At 44.4% G+C, this 20391-nt stretch overlaps 1 protein-coding gene across 3 annotated transcripts in view; it reads right to left on the bottom strand.

The window, feature by feature from the left end:
- The window catches only part of PIK3R2 (phosphoinositide-3-kinase regulatory subunit 2), a 39491-nt gene extending 27463 nt beyond the window's left edge, over window positions 1-12028 (bottom strand). Inside the window, exons 1-2 of one of the 3 annotated variants that reach the window (XM_060694152.2) lie at window positions 11532-12028; window positions 1977-2630 (exon numbers count right to left, since the gene is read on the bottom strand). In XM_060694152.2, the coding sequence (XP_060550135.1) occupies window positions 1977-2310 (334 nt within the window). In that variant the 5' untranslated portion in view covers window positions 2311-2630; window positions 11532-12028. The remainder of the gene's footprint in view (window positions 1-1976; window positions 2631-11531) is intronic. The other 2 variants (XM_060694147.2, XM_060694148.2) reach the window with 2 other exon arrangements.
- Between the last annotated feature and the right edge of the window lie 8363 nt (window positions 12029-20391).

Here is a 20391-nt window from a genome sequence, read left to right as displayed (position 1 = left end):
ATCTGTTGCCAAAATGTATGTCTAAATTTGGATCACATGACCCTGGGAATGCTGCAATGGTCGTAAGTATGAAAAACGATCATAAATCACTTTAGTGCCATTGTAACTTTGACCGGTCACTAAAGGTACTGTTGTAAGTCAAGGACTACTTGTAATGGGAAGGGAAGAAAACATTTAAAGGTAGTCCTCAGCTTACAACAGTTCATTTAGTGACCGTTTATAAAGTTACAATGGCACTGAAAAAAGTGACATGATCATTTTTCACACTTACGACCGTTTCAGCATGGTCATTTGATTTACATTTGCATGCCTGACAACTGACTCACATTTATGACGGGTTGCAACATCCTGGAGTCTTATGATCCCCCTTTTACCCCCTTCTGACAAGCAAAGTCAATGGGGGAAACCAGATTCACTTAACAACCGTGTTACTAATTTAAGAATGCAGTGATTCACTTAAGATTCACTTAAGTGCCAAGAGCCTTGGTAGTACAGTGGTTTAAAGCACCCTGTTATTAACACAGCTGCCTGCAATTACTGCAGGTTCGAATCTCACCAGGCTCAAGGTTGACTCAGCCTTCCATTCTTTCTAAGGTAGGTTAAATGAGGACCCAGTTTGTGTGGGCAATAAACTGACATAAATATACAAAAATATGAAGGCTATTGCTTAACGCATTGTAAGCCACCCTGAGTCTCCGGAGAAGGGCGGCATATAAATCAAATTAAAAAAAAAAAAAAAGATATGTGGCAAGAAAAGTCATAAAATGGGGCAAAACTGACTTAATAAATTTCTCGCTTAGCAACATAAATTTTGGGGTAAATTGTGGTTGTAAGTTGAAGACGACCTGTATTGAGAGAGAAAAACTGATAGCTGTTTGAAGAAAACTTCTCTTTAGTTAAGCTTTAGACCAGTGTTTCTCAATCTTGGTAGCTTGAAGATGGGTGGACTTCAACTCCCAGAATCCCCCAGCCAGCGCTGCTGGCTGGGGGATTCTGGGAGTTGAAGTCCACCCATCTTCAAGCTTCCAAGGTTGAGAAACACTGCTTTAGACCAACCTTGTCTAACCAGACACCCTCCATTCTTTCGTGGACTATAACTCCCAAAATTCTTAGCCACAGGAGGGTATCCACAGTATATGGTCAAAACACTCAAGACAGTGGCTACAATCAAACTCTACCTGCTTTTCAGTGTGTCTTTGACCACACCCTAGCTGGCAACTCCAACCCTCCCATTTTTTGGAAGGTGCCAAATTGGGATGTCTCTCTCCATCAACCAATTTAATTTCATGCGCCCAAGATCCTTGCTCCTGGCATTATTTATAAGCGTTTTTACAAAAATAAATCCATCTTTCTTTTTCACATTCGCAGCTCCCTGTTAGAGTACCTGGTTAGTCCATTAAAAAAAAACAAAAAACACCCATATAAATAGATTTTACGATTTAACGGAACAACAACACATCCTGGCAGGACTTCCTCTTCTGCACTGGCTAAATGCTGGGAAGCCTAATGAGAAAAATGGTCTCCCTTGGCTAGTTTACGATTTCTTTTCAGACAACCACTCTGCGCTTTGATGTGGTAGTTACTGCACATGACCCCGAAGCCCATAATTTGAGGCCACACTGCTTGCTGGCTTCAAGTGTGCACCCAGGCATCACCTCTTTGCAAATGCCCCTTATTCCGAGCAGGGCATCTCAAGCCTTCCGGGCTGTTCCCGCTCAGGAGACCGAGAGCAGCTGGGCCTACCTACTCTGCTCTGCTCTGCGGGGGCAGATGGCAAGTCCAGCCAACAGGAACCAGGAAACTGGTTGGAGCAGAACAATGAATGGTGTGTTCTTGTTGTTGGTAGACTTCCCTGGACTGGACGTTTCTGGAACAGCGTTTTTTTCAAAAGCCTGACCCGAAGCCACACCGGTTCACTTTCTTCCTCCCTCTTGCAAACCCTTCTTTTCACTTTGCACCTTGACGCAGGTACTCACCCTGTTCCTCCGGAGCATGGGATGCTCCTGTTCCAGGAGTGGCGGGTAGGGGCCTGGTGACCCTGGGACGATGGGACGGGAGGGAGATTTTCACTGGCCCCACATACTCCACATAGGTGCCTGGGAAATCCCCCTTTTGTTTGGTGCGCTCGTTGACCCCCAGAATCCAGCCAATCTGGTTCGGCATCTGCTCATCTCCATCTTTAAAGCCCAGTGCCTGCAAGGCCCCCTTGCTCACCACCAAGGTGTCCCCAGGTAACAGATCGATGTCTTCGTTGCGTTCCTTGCGGTAGGGGTAGAGGGCCCGATACTGGAAGCCTTCTGTGCTCCCCATAGTCCCCTGGAAAAGGCCAAGCAAATGCACCGGCGAGGGAAAAAGTGGAAGAGAGGGGTGGGCTGAGGGTGGCTGTCCCACTTCCCTCTCAAGTGCTCTGCATGAAGGTGAAAGTCTCCTGGGTCCGCTGGCATGAACGGCCGGGCCCTAAGTACAGCCCCGTCGTTCCCGTAACTTGAAGCCACGATTCAACCAGATGATGAAGCAAAGGGAGAACGTGACGAGCATAATCCAGCACTTGCAGGTTGTCTGGGGAGGAGAGGCAAACCACAGCTCAGGATCTCAAAGGTGTTCTGGAGGAAGTTGTGATGTGCAGGACTCTGGAAAAGGTAGAGGAAGGGAGGCCGTCACTCAGACATGTTTCCTTAGTAAGAGGACTAATACTTATACTTGATTTTAGGAGGTGTCCCGAGCAGCTAGCAGAAATGGAGCTCAGCACAACAGCTAGACTTGTGATGGCGAACCTATGACATGCGTGCCACAGGTGGCACATAGAGACATATCTGTGGGCATGCGAGCGTTGCCCTAGCTCAGCTCCAGCGTGCATATGTGTGCTGGCCAGCTGATTTTCGGGCCTTCAGGTCCCAATGGAAGTCGGGAAACAGGCAGTTTCCGGCCTCCAGAGGGCCTCCAGGGGGTGGGGAAAGCCGTTTTCGCCCTCCCCAGGTCCCTAGAAAGCCTCTGGAGCCTGTGAAGGGCGAAAAGCGGGCCTTCCAGTCCCACCGGAAGTTGGGAAATGGGCTGTTTCCAGCCTCTGGAGGGCCTCTGGGGGGTTGGGGAAGGCCGTTTTCGCCCTTCCCAGGCTCCAAGAAGCTTCTGGAGCCTGGGGAGGGCAAAAAACAAGCCTACTGGGCCCACCATGCCATCGCGTGCCAAAAGCGGGGGAGTGCAGGGGGGTTGCGCGCATGTGGGGGGGGCTGGGGCCATTGAATTATGGGTGTGGGCATGCGCGCATGCAAACCCCCCCCCCGCTCTCCCCGTGCTTTTGGCATGTGACAGCAAAAAGATTAGCCATCACTGAGCTAAACTAAAAGAGAAATACCAAGAACAAGGAAACAGCAGAAAAAAATACTACTGAGACAGCAGAAAGGACTATCATTTCCATTAGCAAAATTCAGTAGAGTCTTTCAGATTCTTTAACCTTAAATGGAAAAAAAAAACTTTTTCTCAACATCCCTTTAAAAAATTTTCTTTGATATTATTTGTAAAATCATTAAATTCTAATACACCTTTTTTAAACTTCTTAACGTACTTTCAAATACATTTTAATAATATTTTAGAAGCTTTAGGAATTACTCAAGCATTATATATAATGAAAAAAACACATTTTCAAACCTACTTTACAAATACAAAACTACATTAGAACTTCATTTCAATTACATATATCAGACTAGTAAAAATCTATCCTGACTCCATTAAATTTAAGTCACTCCTTCCAGCTTATCCTCATAGAATAGTGCAAATAGAAATATATATTATTTTCTACACCAAGAAAAAAAAGTAGAGACAGTTACATTGTTTTATTCAAAGAAAAGAATATATCTAATTTGGTCTTAATTGGAATCCACTCCTGGGATTTTGTGCTTTTGATGAAAAAAATGAAACTCTTGATTTTGGTTTTGCTGATTAGATAGGTTAATTGTTATAGAAATGGCTAGTACATATTATTGTATAAAAGTAAAAAGTAGAAGTTGTAATGTTATTATCTTCTACTGTGCTAAAAAGAGTCAGAAGTCAATGCCTTTTTCTTTTTCCCTTTCTACCCCATTTTCTCTTTTTCCCTCTCTCCTAGTTTCCCATTATTTTCATTCTCCTTTGTATTTATATTCTGATAAACTAATAAAATTTTTGATACTAAAAAGATAGTAGAAAGGAAGCCATGGGAGGGGGATGATCTCAATAAAAACTCAGAAAGTCTTAGAAATACAGTTGTGCAAAAATGAAAGGACAGAGAAGTCCAAGTATAAGTAAGTACTCTGTACTTTTAATGATGGTTCAAAGTTACAACAGAAGTGAAAAAGGTGACGTAAGGCCATTTTTCACACAACTGTTGCAGTATCCCCCATGGTTACATGATCAGAATTCAGATGTCTGGCAACTGGTTCATGTTTTTGACGGCTGCAGTGTCCCAGGGGTCATATGATCACCTTCTGCGACCTTCTGACGAACAAAATCAATGGGGGAAGCCAGGTTCACTTAGCAACGGTGTTACTAACTTAACTGTAGTGATTCACTTAACAACTGTGGCAAGGAAGGTCGGCAAAACTCACTTAGTTGGCTCATTCAGCAATAGTTGGGCTTGTGGCAGTGGTGAAATCCAAATTTTTTTACCATTGGTTCTGTGGGCGTGGCTTGGTGGGCGCGGTGTGGCTTGGTGGGCATGGCAGGGGAAGGATACTGCAAAATCTCCATTCCCACCCCACTCCAGGGGAAGGATACTGCAAAATCCCCATTCCCTCCCCACTCCCGGGGGAAGGATATTGTAAAATCTCCGTTCCCACCCTACTCTGGGACCAGCCAGAGGTGGTATTTGCCGGTTCTCTGAACTACTCAAAATTTCCGCTACGGGTTCTCCAAACTGCTCAAAATTTCCGCTACCAGTTCTCCAGAACCTGTCAGAACCTGCTGAATTTCACCCCTGGCTTGTGGTAGTAAGTCAAGGGCTACCTGTATAGCCACCTTAGGTGCCAGAAACCTCTCCCCAGGTATATTAAACAGCCAAGAAAACCTAGATAAGAAACATTGCTCTGAGCTAACCAGGAAATTCTTTGATCCCAAGTCATGTTTCTCAGAACAAGCAATCCCTGTTGTTAGGCCAGGGGGTGAGCAGCTCTTCGCTTCACAAAGCACACTAACAAGAATCCAGAAGATTGGGAATAAAAGCAGCCAGATGTGCATGATAGTGGCCAGAGACCTAGACCAGTTTTATTCTCAAGTGAATCTCTGAAAACAAGGATAGAATTTCTCAATTGCAACGCAAATCCATCTCAATTCCCAGCCTGACATTTATGAACATGAGAAGTTTTACCTCCCTTCCTTCTCCCTTTTAAGCTGGATATTCTTGCTCCCAGTTCTCAGTATTTCTTGCAGGCTAGAAAATGTACGACAATGGATTTATTTAGGACATTTTTTTTAAAAATGGCTGGAGAGACTTGGAGCAAGCCGCAGAGAAGGGCATTAGAAGTTCACACTGTACTGGGAACAGAAGCCTGGAATTCATCTCTCTTCCACTCTCCCCTCTTTCAACCAATAGCTCTCTCTCGCACGCTCTCTTTCTGTGTGTGTGTGTGTCTCTCTCTCACACACACACACAAACATGCACATTTGTAAAATTTGAACCAAGTCCAGGGAAGAAATTGAAGGCGGCGGCAGGAGGAACTTCTGCCCTATTGTGCCTCGGAAATCTCTATCCCAGGGAACGCTATCTCCCATCAGCCCTTCCCCCACGCCAACACATACAATCTCTGCTACTGCCTAAGTTAAACAGGCTGAGTTTTTGTGAGTGTGTGTATATGTTGTTAACTCCTGTCCAAGTACAACAATCTAGCATTCTCCCTAGAAAAATGTTCCATGGATAGAGAATGGGCTGGGAAAGAAATTGAGACAGATCAGGAAACAACAATTGGCAATAATAAGCAGGATGGTTAAACTTCCAGCTCTTGTGTCAGTATACCTTAAAGAGTCTCTCTTACATCAAAAAAAACAGTAGACAGTGTTGCTTCCTTGTGAGTGTTTGAATTTCCAGGGACTATTCTGTTTGGCCATTGTCTAAAGCAGCGGTCACCAACTGGTGGTCCGTGGACCACTGTTGGTCCGCGAGAAAATTTTGGTGGTCTGCAGAAAAATTATTTGCATTTTTTATATTGCACTAAATCAAGGGTCCTCAAACTATTGCCCCTGGGCCGGGTACATGCAATGAACATTTGTGCTGCTGCAGACAGGTTCCCCCTTCGGGATCTTTTTGTGCAGGTTGGAGGGGGCAGAAATTCCGATTTGGGGTCTGCTTCAGCCTCCTGGTGTGGGGCTTTGGGCAAAGGCTGGAGGGAAGCGCCGCTGGTGGGGAAGAGCCGGAGGGCCTTGTTCCAGTGGGACTGCCTCATGGCCTGGAACTGGCTGACCATCTCAGCCCGCTGAGCCTCCAGGCACCAGTACCTGGCCTTGCACTCCCGCAGGTCTTTCCTCTGCTTGGAAAACCTCTGCTTGTAGTCCTCAGTGAGGTGCTTCTGCTGAGCCTCCTTCTCGGTCAGATCCATCTGAACTGAGCTGTTTTGCCAACTCTTTCTCATGGTGGCTGCTTAGCTCCAACAACTGCTTCCTGTTGGGGCCCTAAGGAGCCCGGGTGGGGAGGCGAGGAGTTGGCTACGCCCACCCAGCCGGTCATTAGGCAGATCATATTAGTGGTCCGCGGGATTTAAAATTATGAATTTAGTGGTCCCCGAGGTCCGAAAGGTTGCCTTATTTATCATGGTTGAGCAGATTAGTTCTTGGATGGTAGATGATTCCAAATATATGCTAACATAGGAGGTAAAACAACAACAACAGAGAAAAGCATGGCAAACTAATGCCATACCATCATCTAGAAAAAACAAACTATCAACAGGCCTTTTAATCTGATCTGACAAGATCCATTCCATGTTCTTAATATATGTGGCTTTGAATTGATTGGCTTTGGTTAAATGGACAGCCTCCAAACCTGACTAAAAATGCAGCACCTTGGTGATTTACTTAGTAGGTAAAGGTTCCCCTCGCACATATGTGCTAGTCGTTCCCGACTCTAGGGGGCGGTGATCATCTCCGTTTCAAAGCCGAAGAGCCAGCCTTGTCCAAAGACGTCTCCATGGTCATGTGGCTGGCATGACTAAACGCCAAAGGCGCATGGAAGGCTGTTACCTTCCCACCAATGGTGGTCCCTATTTTTCTACTTGCATTTTTTACATGCTTTCAAACTGCTAGGTTGGCAGAAGCTGGGACAAGTAATGGGAGCTCACCCCCTTATGCGGCATTAGGGATTCGAACCGCTGAACTGCCGACCTTTTGATTGACAAGCTCAGCGTCTTAGCCACTGAGCCACCGCATACCAGAATAGAAAAGATAGACTTATTTTGCAAAGGAGAGACCAAAACAAGCTAATAGATCTTATATAAGCTTGCAAGTTTTCTTCTTATGTCTCTCTCTTGAGAGCAGACCTGGAAAGATCCCAATTGCTCTTATCCACCATCTCTGGTTGATTGTTCCTATCCTTGTGATTCTGGATAGAAATCCACGATTCTTGGACAACTTGCAGCCTCTTGAACTAAGCCCTTTCTCTGCTCATCCTTTGAAACCGTTTACTTTTGCCATCTCCATCAGTAATGGCATCTTTTCTCTAGATCAGGAGTGTCCCACCTTGGCAACTTTAAGACTTGTCGACTTCAATTCCCAGAATTCTCCAGCGAGCCACAAGTCTTAAAGTTGCCAAGGCTGGACACCTCTGCTATAGACCTCAAATGTCTCCAGGGGACTTTTTCTTTGAAATTTTAACATTCCAAAATCAAAAGGAGTCTAAAGACACCTTTTCAGATGAATATAACTAATTAAAACTCGTAGGTTTCAGTGAGCTGCAGGTCACTTTATCAGATTCACCTTCGGCTTATGCCTTTCAATCAAGTCTGTTAGCCTGAAAAGGTGCTGTCAGATTCCTTCTGATTTTTTTGATATAATGGATGAACATGGCCTTTTTGTTTTCCTGCAATATCTTTGACTATCCAAAAACTCCTATGGCTTTACAGTATCCTCCTCTGACCCTTCCAGAGCTCATGAAGTGGGCCTCACCCACCTCAGCATATTTAATAGTTCTACTTTAATTAAGTCCATATGGGTTGCATCTGAAATTGGCTCTTTGTTCACAGTTTCTAATTTAGTGCAGAATAATCACTGAAACCTGACATCCCTCACTCCCTAAAATAAACTTGGGGCCATTCCAAATTTTATACTCTCATTAGACATTCTAATATGCAGATGGGTAACCCAGAGGGCCCTCTGGATTCACAAGCGCTCTTGCCTTGACCATGCTGGTTGGCACTGAAGACAACTGAAGCTCAAATTACTCCCATGTAACACCTCTCCTGCGTGAGCTGCACTGGTTACCAGTGGTTCTCCGGGTCCACTTCAAGGTGCTAGTCCTCACCTATAAGGCCCTTCATGACTTAGATCCGGGATATTTGCATGACCTTCTCCTGCCTGCCTCTCACTGTCCTGTTCGCTCACATAGGGCCGCTCTCCTCAGGGTTCCGACAGCGAGCCAATGTCACCTTGCTTTGCCCAGGGGTAGGGCGTTCTCTGTGGGTGCTCCCACCCTCTGGAATGAATTACCTACTGAGCTCCGGACGGCTCCTGATCTCCGCTCCTTCCGTCGGGACTTGAAGACTTCGCTTTTCAAACAAATAGGCTGAGACTGATTCAGGGCTTTATTATTTACTACTATTTAATTATTTGGATTAAATTATGATTTTATTGTACTTGTTTCTTAACTTGTGTTCGCCGCCCTGAGTCCTTCGGGAGAATGGCGGCATATAAATACATGTAATAAATAAATAAATAAATCAACTAAGGGCATCAGGTTTTTTGTTCTACTGTCCAACGGCTTCATTTCTGCTCACCTTCCTCTTCAACTATGTCCTAAGAGCCACTTATTTTAACTTGCCAGGGATGGAATTACTGGTAGTCCTCAATTTACGACAATGGAACCGAAAATTTCTGTTGCTAAGTGAGACAGTTGTTAACTGAGTTTTGCCCCATTTTCTTGATACAGTTGTTAATGAATCACTGCAGTTGTTAAATTAGTAACACAGTTGTTAAGCGAATCTGACTTCCCCACTGACTTTGCTAGTCAAAAGGCTGCAAAAAGTGATCTTGTGACTCCTGGGAGGCTGCAACCATTATAAATATGGACCAGTTGTCAGGCATATGAATTTTCATCACGTGACTATGGGGATGCTGCAAATGGTCGTAAGTATGAAAAACAGTCCTAAGTTACTTTTTTCAGTGCCATTGTTAAGTTCAAACAGTCACTAAACGAAAGGTTGAAAGTCAAGGACTACCTGTACTGCAAATAGCTTTCAGGGCTACACTAATTTTAGAGAGAAGAGAGTGATGTTTCTTTTACACAGGCCCCTTCTGAAACATAGAGAAGGAACATGGTTCAGACGCCCGTCTTTGCAGGATGCAAAAAGGAGAGAAGAAACTGAAACTCCTGGGGGAAAAGCTCGCTTGAGCGAGCGACATTTTGGCTGTGCCAGATGCAGCCTGGAATGTGGGCAGCAGCTGCTGCTGTTCAGAATAAGCCTGCTCTGGGAGGCAGAGCCTTCTCCAACTTTTTACGACAGATGTGGCAGCTCATCCAGGATTTGTGCTGAAGGAAGCACCAGGTGCATGCAAGACACAAAAGGGGTACAGTCTTTTGCCTAGAGGGCTTAATTTTACCGGAGTCAGACGAATGTTGGATGGGTACAGCCTGTGGGAACAGGGAAGGTGGCCCTAGGAGCTTCAAGGAAGGCTCCTGAGGAAAATGGAGTTGTCTGAGGAGCTGAGAAGGGCTTTGTTGGCAGGTGAGTTTATGAAAACACAGGGAGCAGGAAGAGGCAGAAGAAGCAGGAAGAGGAGGAGCCCTAATCAGGGATTATAAAGGAATAAACTTTTAAAACTGAGGACTAAATTCTTGATGTGGACAATGCATGAACATTAGATAAAGGAAATCTCATTGTAGCTCCAGGAGGAAGGGCGGAAAATAAGATTAGACCGACTTTGAAAATCAGGTAGAAATGACAGATACAGCAGATAACCCTCTTGACCCTGGTATCTTTCACGAAAAGATTGACAATTGCAATCTCAGCACTAGCAGCAAGTTTAAGAAGGCTGGTCCAAATGAGGCGGCAACCAACTCGGGAGCAAAGGTTGCAACAGCGAACACCAGCATGGCCAAAAGAGCCGAAATCGGATTGGAAAAAAGGCCCTGCAACACCACACCGCCATTTCTAAACACACACCACCACAATTTCTACACACAGCACCACAATTTCTACACAGTAAGGCAAAAGCCGCCTGCTAGGCCCCAAAACGTTTTAGCAACCAGGATCACCCAAAATAATTGGCTTGTGCCTGCAAAGCCTGGAAATATTTGCCTTTCCCTTTTTTTTTTTGTCTTGAACCATGGAAGACCCACCAAAAAGGCAACTCAAAAGATGCTTCTTACAACTTCACAAAGAGATGCTCTTGGCAAAATAAGTTCTGATTTTTTGTTTTTTTTTTTAAAAAAGGAAAAGCAATGCATTATTCACTATGGTGGAATATTACCATCACCCCCCCTCTTTTTTTAAAAAAAAAAAACCAAAAACTTGGAAATCCTGAGAGGGTGAAGCGGCTGTTCCTGCCCCATCAGTCTTGGGTTCAAGAAGCAGATTCAAATTCTAGAGATCATCAGACTCCACTTAGTTGCTTCCTGCTCTCCCCACCACAAAAGCCACAGCACTCTGGGGGGGGGGTATGCAAAGCAAGGTCTCCCCCCAACTTCACTTCAATGGTCAGGTTTCCCTCTTCCCGCAAGCGATTTCCTCTTGCCAAAATGTTTTAAAATTTAATTGTACCTTCTGGGTTGGCGAGGGCATTACAGAACCAGCGCAAAGCTCAAGTACATTAAGAGGGACAGGAATGCCCAAGTCCCCCCTCCTTTTTTTCCACAGATGGGGAGCGGGAAGGAAGTAGCACAGGAAAAAAAAATAATAATAATTTGAGCAGAAATTCTCCCCCCCTCTCCACTCATCGCAGAGTCGTTCCCCCCCCCCACCCCGGTCTTCCCAGCGCCCATTTCCAAAAAATAAACCTTATTTTAGTTTTGTTTCCAAAGCGGAGGCAGAGACTTATTTCCACCCCCGGGCACCCAGATAACAGAGTCGACGGCTGCAATACAGCACAGAGAATCGCCCCTTCTTTTTTCTCCCCCCCCCCTTCCATCGAATCTGCCCCCCACCCACCTCCGGCAACGACTGGAAATGGTGGATTTGCATGGCACAAATTTCGCACACACCCCCGGGAAGGATTTTATTTTATTTTATTTTATTTTTGGGCAATGCACCGAGGAGCTGGGAAAGACTGGCCGTCAATTCTCCCTGCATAAAAAGGGGGGACTCCCCTACATGGAACGGTCAAGTTAAACTCCCCCACCCCCTGCAACCCTTAAAACTTACCTTTTGCCCACGAAGCGCTCCCGTGCCTCCTCAAGCTCCCCCTCTTCGCTCCAGCCAGCTCTTGGCGCTGGGAACGCAGCTGCAACCCAGGGAAAGAGGGAAAACCGGGAAGGGCCGAGAGTTGACGACCAAACCCGAGAATAACCGAAGTCTCGCCTTCGGAGAGAGCGAGAGAGAGAGAGAGAGAGAGAGAAAACCACACGCATGATCCGAACGCTACTGGCGGAAAGAAACGAGTCTGTGCCCGAGCGCGCCCGAAGACTGGGAAAAAAGACAAATTCGTCCTTTTGTCTGCAAAAGTTGGATTTTGCAAAGGGAACGCTTCCTTTCCCCGCGATAGATAGATAGATAGATAGATAGATAGATAGATAGATAGATAGATAGATAGATAGATAGATAGATAGATAGATAGATAGATAGATAACACTCTCCGCGATACCAAAGCTTTCTTATCGTCTAATTCAGTGTTTCTCAACCTTGGTAGCTTGAAGATGGGTGGACTTCAACTCCCAGAATCCCCCAGCCAGCAGCGCTGGCTGGGGGATTCTGGGAATTGAAGTCCACCCATCTTCAAGCTACCAAGGTTGAGAAACACTGGTCTAATTGATAGGGGAGACCAAATCTTAAGTTTGTTCTGTTTATATTTTCTCCCAAATATTTCCTGTCTTAGTAAGAACCGTAGAACTGGGGTGCTTCCGGGCAAGGCTTCTTTTTTTAAAAAAAATAAAAATAAAATAAAAACTATGCAATCGTGGGAATAAGGTTTTTCTTAGCCCGGATTTCGCTGGCATAGCGCTGGGGTTCGAAGCAAGCTATTAACGCTTTTTAGATGGCTTAGTTGCCATTGAGCGAGGCTGGTCTTCCTTCCAGGGTTAATCACGCCAAGGGGGTGAATGGTTTTCCCTGGCCGTGGGTGGAAGATGCGTGGAAACCGGGGGGGGGGAGTGGGGGGGCTAAAGCCAACCGAGCAATATTATTATATATCCCGAGTGTAAATCCTGCCTCTTCTTTTGTAAACTATGCAAAGCCAGCATTTGCTTGGTATAGAAAGAAGCAACCCGTGCTAGGATTTTGCCACTTCCAACAAGCAGGGGGGAGAAAAAAACCCCCCATTATCTACCGGAAAATAAGGGTCGCCGTGATTTTATTTATTATTATTATTATTATTATTATTATTACCGCTACGCGGTGAAAGCTAAAAACGAGAGTCCCTAACCTAACAGGACCGAAGCGATTTGCGTAAATTCCGGAGAAAGCCGAAAACATCCGAATCGGAGTTGCTCGCGTTCACCGAAAGGGACACGAACATAATCGACGGGAGGCGGAAATGGGCGAAACCTCGAGCTGATGTATAACGCGGAACTGCTCTGCTTGCTATTACATCATCTAAAGTCATTGAAATGCTCTGATGGAGGCGGGGGAGGAGACAGAATAATGTGTGGAAGCGGCTTTTTTTTAATCTTTGCGAAGCTATTTTGCTTATCTATCATCTGCTAAATGCCAGCAAGCGTTCCCTTAATAGAGATGTATAATAAAGCAGGACAATCCAGATAAGGGCTGTGAAAATCTGAGCGGTCGCTAGATGGCAGCAAAGAAAGGCCTCTGGTAGCCCTCCCCAAATATGCATGTAGAGATTCTCAGTCATCCAAGTCAGGGTTGTCCCAAAAAGGTGCTTTTTCAAGAGGCAACTGGACTTTCTTGTTTTTTCTTTTGAAGACATTTTGCTTCTCATCCAAGAAGCTTCTTCAGCTCTGACAGGACAGTGGGGAATGGAAGGATTTATATTCCTTGCAGACAGCTGGTCATTTGCATCCTTTACTGCAGCGGTCACCAACTGGTGGTCCATGAGAAAATTTTGGTGGTCCACAGAAAAATTATTTGCATTTTTTATATTGCACTAAATCAGAGGTCCTCAAACTATGGCCCCTGGGCCGGATACGTGCAATGAACGCTTGTGCTGCTGCAGAGAGTCTCCCCCTTCGGGGTCCTTTTGTGCAGGTCGGAGGGGGGCAGAAATTCCTTCTTGGCGTCTACTTCAACCCCCTGGTACGGGACTTTGGGTGAAGGCTGGAGAGAAGCACCGTTGGTGGCGAAGAGCCAGAGGGCCTTGTTCCAGTGGGACTGCATTATGGCCTGGAACTGGCTGTCCATCTCAGCCTGCTGAGGCTTCAGGCACCGGTACCTGGCCTTGCACTCCCGCAGGTCTTCCCTCTGCTTGGAAAGCCTATGCTCATAGTCCTCAGTGAGGTGCTTCTGCTGAGCCTCCTTCTCGGTCAGATCCAATCTGAACTGAGCCAGCTGTTTTGCCAACTCTTTCTCATGGAACTGCTTCCTGTTGGGGCCCTAAGGAGCCTGGGCATGGAGGCGAGGAGTGGCTGGCAGAGGAGGGGTGAGTAGAGACTGGTGTGGCGCCCCTCGACATGAGTGACAAGTTGGCCGCGCCCATTCAGTCACATGACCACTTAGCCACACCCACCCAGCCGGTTAGTAGGCAGATCATATTAGTGGTCCATGGGATTTAAAAATATGAATTTAGTGGTCCCTGAGGTCCAAAATACTGGGGACCCCTGCTTTAGAGGGTCATTGAAGCACTTGGAGGTGTATCTGTGTCCTGAGGGTCACCTGAGTATTGCTCCTGTTTCCTGTAGTCTGCAATTTTTTTCTTCTGGAAATCCATTGCTATTCCCACACCATTCAAAGAGTGTTCATCCCAAATTGTATAGCTAAACGTCTGTAGAGATTCTCATTCATCCAGGTCATGGTTGTCCCAAAGGTGCTTTTCAGAACTGGACTTTCTTGATTTTTCTTTTGAAGGGATTTTGCTTCTCATCCAAGAAGCTTCTTCAGACTCTCTTGACAGGATTCCATTCCCCACTATCCTGTCAGAGCTGAAAAAGCTTTTTGGATGAGAAGCAAAACGTCTTCAAAAGAAAAACAAGAAAATCCAGTTGCCTCCTGAAAAAGCACCTTTGGGGGCCTCCCCAAATATATTTTAGACTAGAATATCTTGTACACTTTTAAAAAAAACCAAGATTTAAATTAATGTTTTTCAAACTTGGCAACGTTAAGATGTGTGGACTTCGTTTCAGAACTCCTCAGCCAGCATGCTGACATGGTTTTATTTAGAAGAGAACGATGGTTATTTCAACTAACAAGCAATTTGAAACACTACAAGGTGGATTGGATGAAGCTCCTCCACATGAGAAGCAAAGTTCACCAACCCATTTTCAGTATCTTTGGAGTAATTGTGATTGAAGAGAACATCCGTGACATGTGCTGAATATCTTTACCTCAGCCTGAGTCATAAAATGATTAGTTCCCTCCTGGGTTAAACTGGGAAATTGAGCAAGCTGAAGCTGCATTTTTGTGGTTATCTCCAAGGCTGTTGAACTTACATTTGAATACCATATATTAAAAATAGATACATCCATGTAATGTTCTTGGCAACCGTGTGGAAGAAGTTCACACTGCCGCCTTCTGAGAGTTTTCAACTTAGAAGGGAATCGTGGCTGCACCTGCTTATAGGCCAAACTCAGCCAAAATTAGTATTTGCTTTAAAAAGCCTACAGGATAAGCTTTAGGCATAGTCCTTGACATATGACCATCATTAGGATCAGAATTTCGGCTGCAAAGCAAGGCATTTAAGTGAGTGGTGCCCAATTTTGCAACTTTTCGCTTGTCACAGTTAAGTAAATCACTGCAATTGTTAGCTGAATCATGCAATCTTTAACCTTATTGCAGGGGTGTCAAATGGCCTGCAGAGTGCTTAGATCTGGCCCGCCAGCCCGCCCTGGAAACAGCAATGGACCAGCCCTGTGGTGCCTCTGCCAGCAAAAACAGAGCTCGGGAGGACACACGTGGGCCTCCCGGACTCCGTTTTTGTCCATGATGGCCTCCTACAGCCTCCTGGGCAGAGTTTTCATTGGCAGAGGGCTGCAGAAGACCACCGCGGCCAAAAATGGAGCCTCGATGAGTGACGTTGAGTTGGCCATGCCCCCCCCCCAAGGTCAAACACAACCATGATGCGGCCCTCAATGAAAACGAGTTTGATACCCCTGCCTTATTGCTTGTCAGACGCAGGCTTGAAAGGTGGTCATATGACCCTGGGATGCTGCAACTATTATAAATATGTACGGATTGTCAAGCACCTGAATTTTCATTATGTGACCATGGGGATGCTGTAACATAAGTGTGAGGATAAATTGTCTTTTCTCTTTGCTATTGTAACTTTGAAAGGTCACTAAAAAAATAGTTGCTAGTTATGGACTATCTGTACTGATTACCACCGTATGTCTGTTCTGAGCCAGTTCAAGCTCATTTATCTAAATCAGGGTGTCCAACCTTGACAACTTTAAGACTTGTGGAATTCTCGGAGTCAAAGTCCATAAGTCTTAAAAAGTTACCAAGGTTGGACATACCTGATCTACATGAAGCCCAAGTAATCTGTGGGATGTTTTCCTGTACAATCTGTTAAAGTTCATAAATCACTTTTTCTCATCAGACCATGGTTAGGTTTAAGACTTATAATTGTTTCTACTTTTTCTGTAATGCATGTTATATTACAGAACAGGCTCTGTGATTGGAACAAATATCCTCATCTTCAATCTGCCTAGAGTTTTTATGAGGTCTAAATGAGTAAATAAGCAAGAGAGAATGAGAAGATCAGTAAACTGTGACTTGTAGGGAAGCTTATTTGCTCAACATGCCTCATGCTATGGGGAAAAATGGAGGTGTCTGCTACATATGCCACCCCATACTCCTGGAGCTAAACATCTTTTTAAAAAACCCAAGGAAGTCCAGTTGCTTCTTGAAAAAGGCATGGTTTGGGACAACCATGACCTGGATTACTGAGAATATCCATAGACATTCTGGAGCTAAAGTGGGATTGAGATTCCTCAAATATGTAAAGATAGCAGCAGGCTTATATTTTCATTTAGGAATAAAATGTAATGTAATTTTCAAGTAAAGAAATGCAGTTTGCTCCTTTTAAAAACATTTCAGATACATTTGATGTGCAACATGTCTTATTTTGGGAAATTTACTTCCTCTATTTTAATACTTAATTTCAGACCTGCTGCTTGTGAAGGGATAGTAAATAAATTTAAGTTACACACACTGAAACCTGTAAGGAAATTTATCATAATGACTCATTTGTCCCATTCATTTTTTATTTGATTAACTTAAATCAGGATATTACTCAGAAATTCTTGAAATAACAGGAACATATGTCATTCTAAAGTCTTACCATGTGCTTTTTATTTTGGAGTTCTTTGGATGTTAATCTTAACTGACGGTCTGCTTGCACCATTCATTGTGCAGCTCACGTCCCAGAGTGGAAATATTACAGAGATGCAGTGAATAAAAAGTATGGAAAAAGTCAAAACTTTTCTTCCCACCATACCCAATGAACAATTTCTTTTCCCAACTGCAGGATAGAAATATTACTATTTCCAGGAGCTGTGACACGCAGACCCAAATGTGCCTAAATTCTTCTTTCCCAACTCAATGCCTTCCAGATGTGTTTTTTGGCACCTGAAATTCCCAGGCCAGTATGCTAATTCTGAGAACTGTACTTCCAGTTCCTCTGAAGGGCATCAGAGGGCTGGTCTAAAATGTAGAGTTCCTTTCAAAATCCAGTCTTTATCTTGGCAGTGAGGAAGAAAGGGATACTGGGATCTTCCAGAGGTCTCCATCTTTGGCAACTTTTAAGACCTGTCGACTTCAACTCCCAGAATTCCTCAACCAGCATGAGGAATTCTGGGAGTTGAAGTCCACAAGTCTTAAAAAGTTGCCAAGGTTGGAGACCCTTGCATATACTTTTGAGATTTGCCTTCCCCTGGCCCAGCTGTTTTATCACCTATATATATATAGGCCTGGCTCCATTTGTCTTATAATTCCCATTTCAATCAGGTTTCTAGTGGGAGTCATGATACCATTTTGTGTAGTGCAATTCTGAAAGAGTGGGGTATTAAAACTAATCAATACAGTTTCTTTCGAAAAACACCTGTTTGGGATGCATCTTGGTGAGCTTTGAGAGAAAAAGGACACCCAAAGAGATCAAAATCTGCTCTCCTTCCCCAGCGTAAATCTCCTCAGCATTTACAGATAAGGAAAGGAGGCGGAGGAAACAAAATCCATATGGAAAAACGCAGAAGGCCCACAGAAAGCAAATTTGGGGGAATTATTTTAAAAGCAGCCTGCCTCCTGCAACCCAAGTAGCACCTGTAAGAAACATGGTTTATTGCTGATCTCAAGAAGCTAAACTGCATTGGGCCAGGTTAGTGCTTGGATGATAGGTCACTGAGAAGTCCCTAGTTTTGTGCTCAACTGGAAATTTAAAAAAAAATCCCCCCCAGAGAAATGATGAGCCACATCATATTGTTGCCAAGAAAAATACAGGGACATGTTTGTAAAGCCAGATGAAACTGAGTGTGACCCAAAGAAATCTTTACACTTTGACCTCCTGGCAGATCACGAAGAGCCATTAAGCGTTCCTTGACTGGGCGACAATGAATGTGAGCCTCTAGGCACAGGATTTCCAGCACCAGACAAAATTCGGTCTCTACTGTCCAGCAAAAGGACCAATCAAATCCTGCAAACTATTTCCACGGCCTACAGCTAAAATATTTTCAGAGAAAAAAAACCAGACCAACCAGTACAGTGGCTTGGCGGGAAAGGAGAGCCTGAACTGGTGCCAACTTATGTCATTGGCACTGAAGGGAAGCATTTTGAACAAAAGGAGGAAAAAGGTCACGAGAACTACTGGTGATGGATCAGCACCTCTCCATCTTAAATGAGTAAGGAGTATAGATAGTTCTCGGCTTTTTGTTCTTCTTCCGTGTCTAGATCAAACTTTAAACTGCCAGAATGAAGCCATCTTCTTGGCTTTGACGTTGGCCAAAACTAAGTCATTATCGGTTCATGCTTCAGGTAGTCCTTGGCTTACAACCATTCATTTAATGACCGTTTGAAGTTACATAAGCACTGACTTATGCCTGGTTTTCACACTTATAATCACTGCAACATTCCCATGGTCATATGATCAAAATTTGGGCACTTGGCAACTGGCATTTATCTATGACAGCTGCACTAGCCTGGGATCGTGTGATCACAATTTGTAACCTTCCCAGCCGGCTTCCGGCAAGCAAAGTCAACAGGGGAAAGCCAGATTCACTTAATGACCGCATGATTCATGTAACAACCGCAGTGATTTGTTTAACAGCTGTGGCAAAAGTAGTAAAATAGCAATAGCGCTGAGACTTAATATACCGCTTCAGTGCTTTGCAGCTCTATCCTAGCGGTTTTGCAGAGTCAGCATATTGCCCGCAACAATCCAGGTCCTTATTTTATTGACCTCGGAAGGATGGAAAGCTGAGCCATCCTTAAGCCGGTGAGAATCGAACTGCTGGCAGTTAGCAGAATTTGCCTGCAATTCTGCACTTTTACAACTCACGGCTCTGATGGGGCAAAACTCACTTAACAACTATCCTGCTTAGCAACAGAAACTTTGGACTCCATCATGGTTGTAAGTGGAGGACTACCTGTACATTGCTCATTCCTTGAATCATCATTTTAAAGAGGAACTCTGTGGGGCCAACTACTGTAGGCACTGGTATAATTGATAGGTTACCAGTGATGAAACTGGGAATTCTCTATTCTCTGTTTTCCAAGTGTGAGGAGATTCTTGTGAAAATGGTTTAGGAAAAAGGATTTGGAGTTCTTCCCCTCCTCCTCCTCCCCTCTGGGAAAGCATTTATCATGTGCCAGTGACAGTTTTTTATGAATTTTTACTTCAGAGCCATCAAGCCTAGTTCCTCCCTTCTGTGAAAAAGAAGCCAGTTTTCCTTCATGTGCTGGGCAACTGCTCAAATAAGAGCTTAAAAATTAGCAAAAAAAAGAGAGAGAGAGAGAGAGAGAGAGGGGGGAACAGAGCTTTCCCCAATGAAGCAAAATGTAAAGTGTGTACTGCTGCCAGCAGTTATAAATGCGCTTTGGGTAAAAAAAGTTATTGAGAGGACCACAAACTGGTGATTAGAAGACATCTGAACATTATGAAATAACTGCAGTTCAACCACCGTGACTACATCAGGCCTTGATCTTGTGGTTTTGTAAAAGGATAAGGAACCAAGAGTTGCATTTGAGGAAAAGAATATTATCGGGGGATATCAGGGAAAGATGTAACCGATTACAAGCAGACCTAACTTTCAATTGTTCATTTAACAATGGTTCAAAGTTATGAAGACCTTGGAAAAAAGCAATTTACTGATGTGCACTCACACTTACGACTGTCGCATCATGTCTCCAGTCGCAGGATCGCAACTGAAGGACTTGGGAATGGACTCACATTTACAATCAGTTGCAATGTCCTGTGGACATATGATTGTGATTTGTGACTTTTTTTACTGATTTCCAAAAAAAAAAAGCACCCACTGGGGAACTGGATTGGTTAAATGACTGTCTAATTTGCTACATGACTGCCAGAAAAACAATAATAAAACTGGATTTCCCTCTACGTATGACCATGATGATTTACGATGGAAATTCCAGTCCAATTGTGGCCATAAGAAAAGGATTAATTGTATTCATTTTAAGTATTCAATGAACCTTAGAAAGAGAGAATGCAGAGCTGGACTCTCACCAAACTGTCCACCAAGCCATGTTCACCTGCAGGGACCCATCCTTACATCCAGATTAAACTTTAAAAATAATCCTGGATAGCTGTCTTTGAGAAAATAGGACAGCCTACTACAACTTGGCACTTTGTGGATGTGTTGCAACTGCAACTTCCCAGATATTATTGGGAACTTTAAGAGAAGCAACCAGGACAAAATAGGACATGGAATGGCAAATTAGAGTTGTC

Source organism: Pantherophis guttatus, chromosome 1, assembly GCF_059756535.1.
Source record: "Pantherophis guttatus breed Tessera chromosome 1, ASM5975653v1, whole genome shotgun sequence".
In the NCBI taxonomy this organism is placed as follows: domain Eukaryota; kingdom Metazoa; phylum Chordata; class Lepidosauria; order Squamata; family Colubridae; genus Pantherophis; species Pantherophis guttatus.
This window is presented reverse-complemented; position numbering and strand designations above follow the sequence as displayed.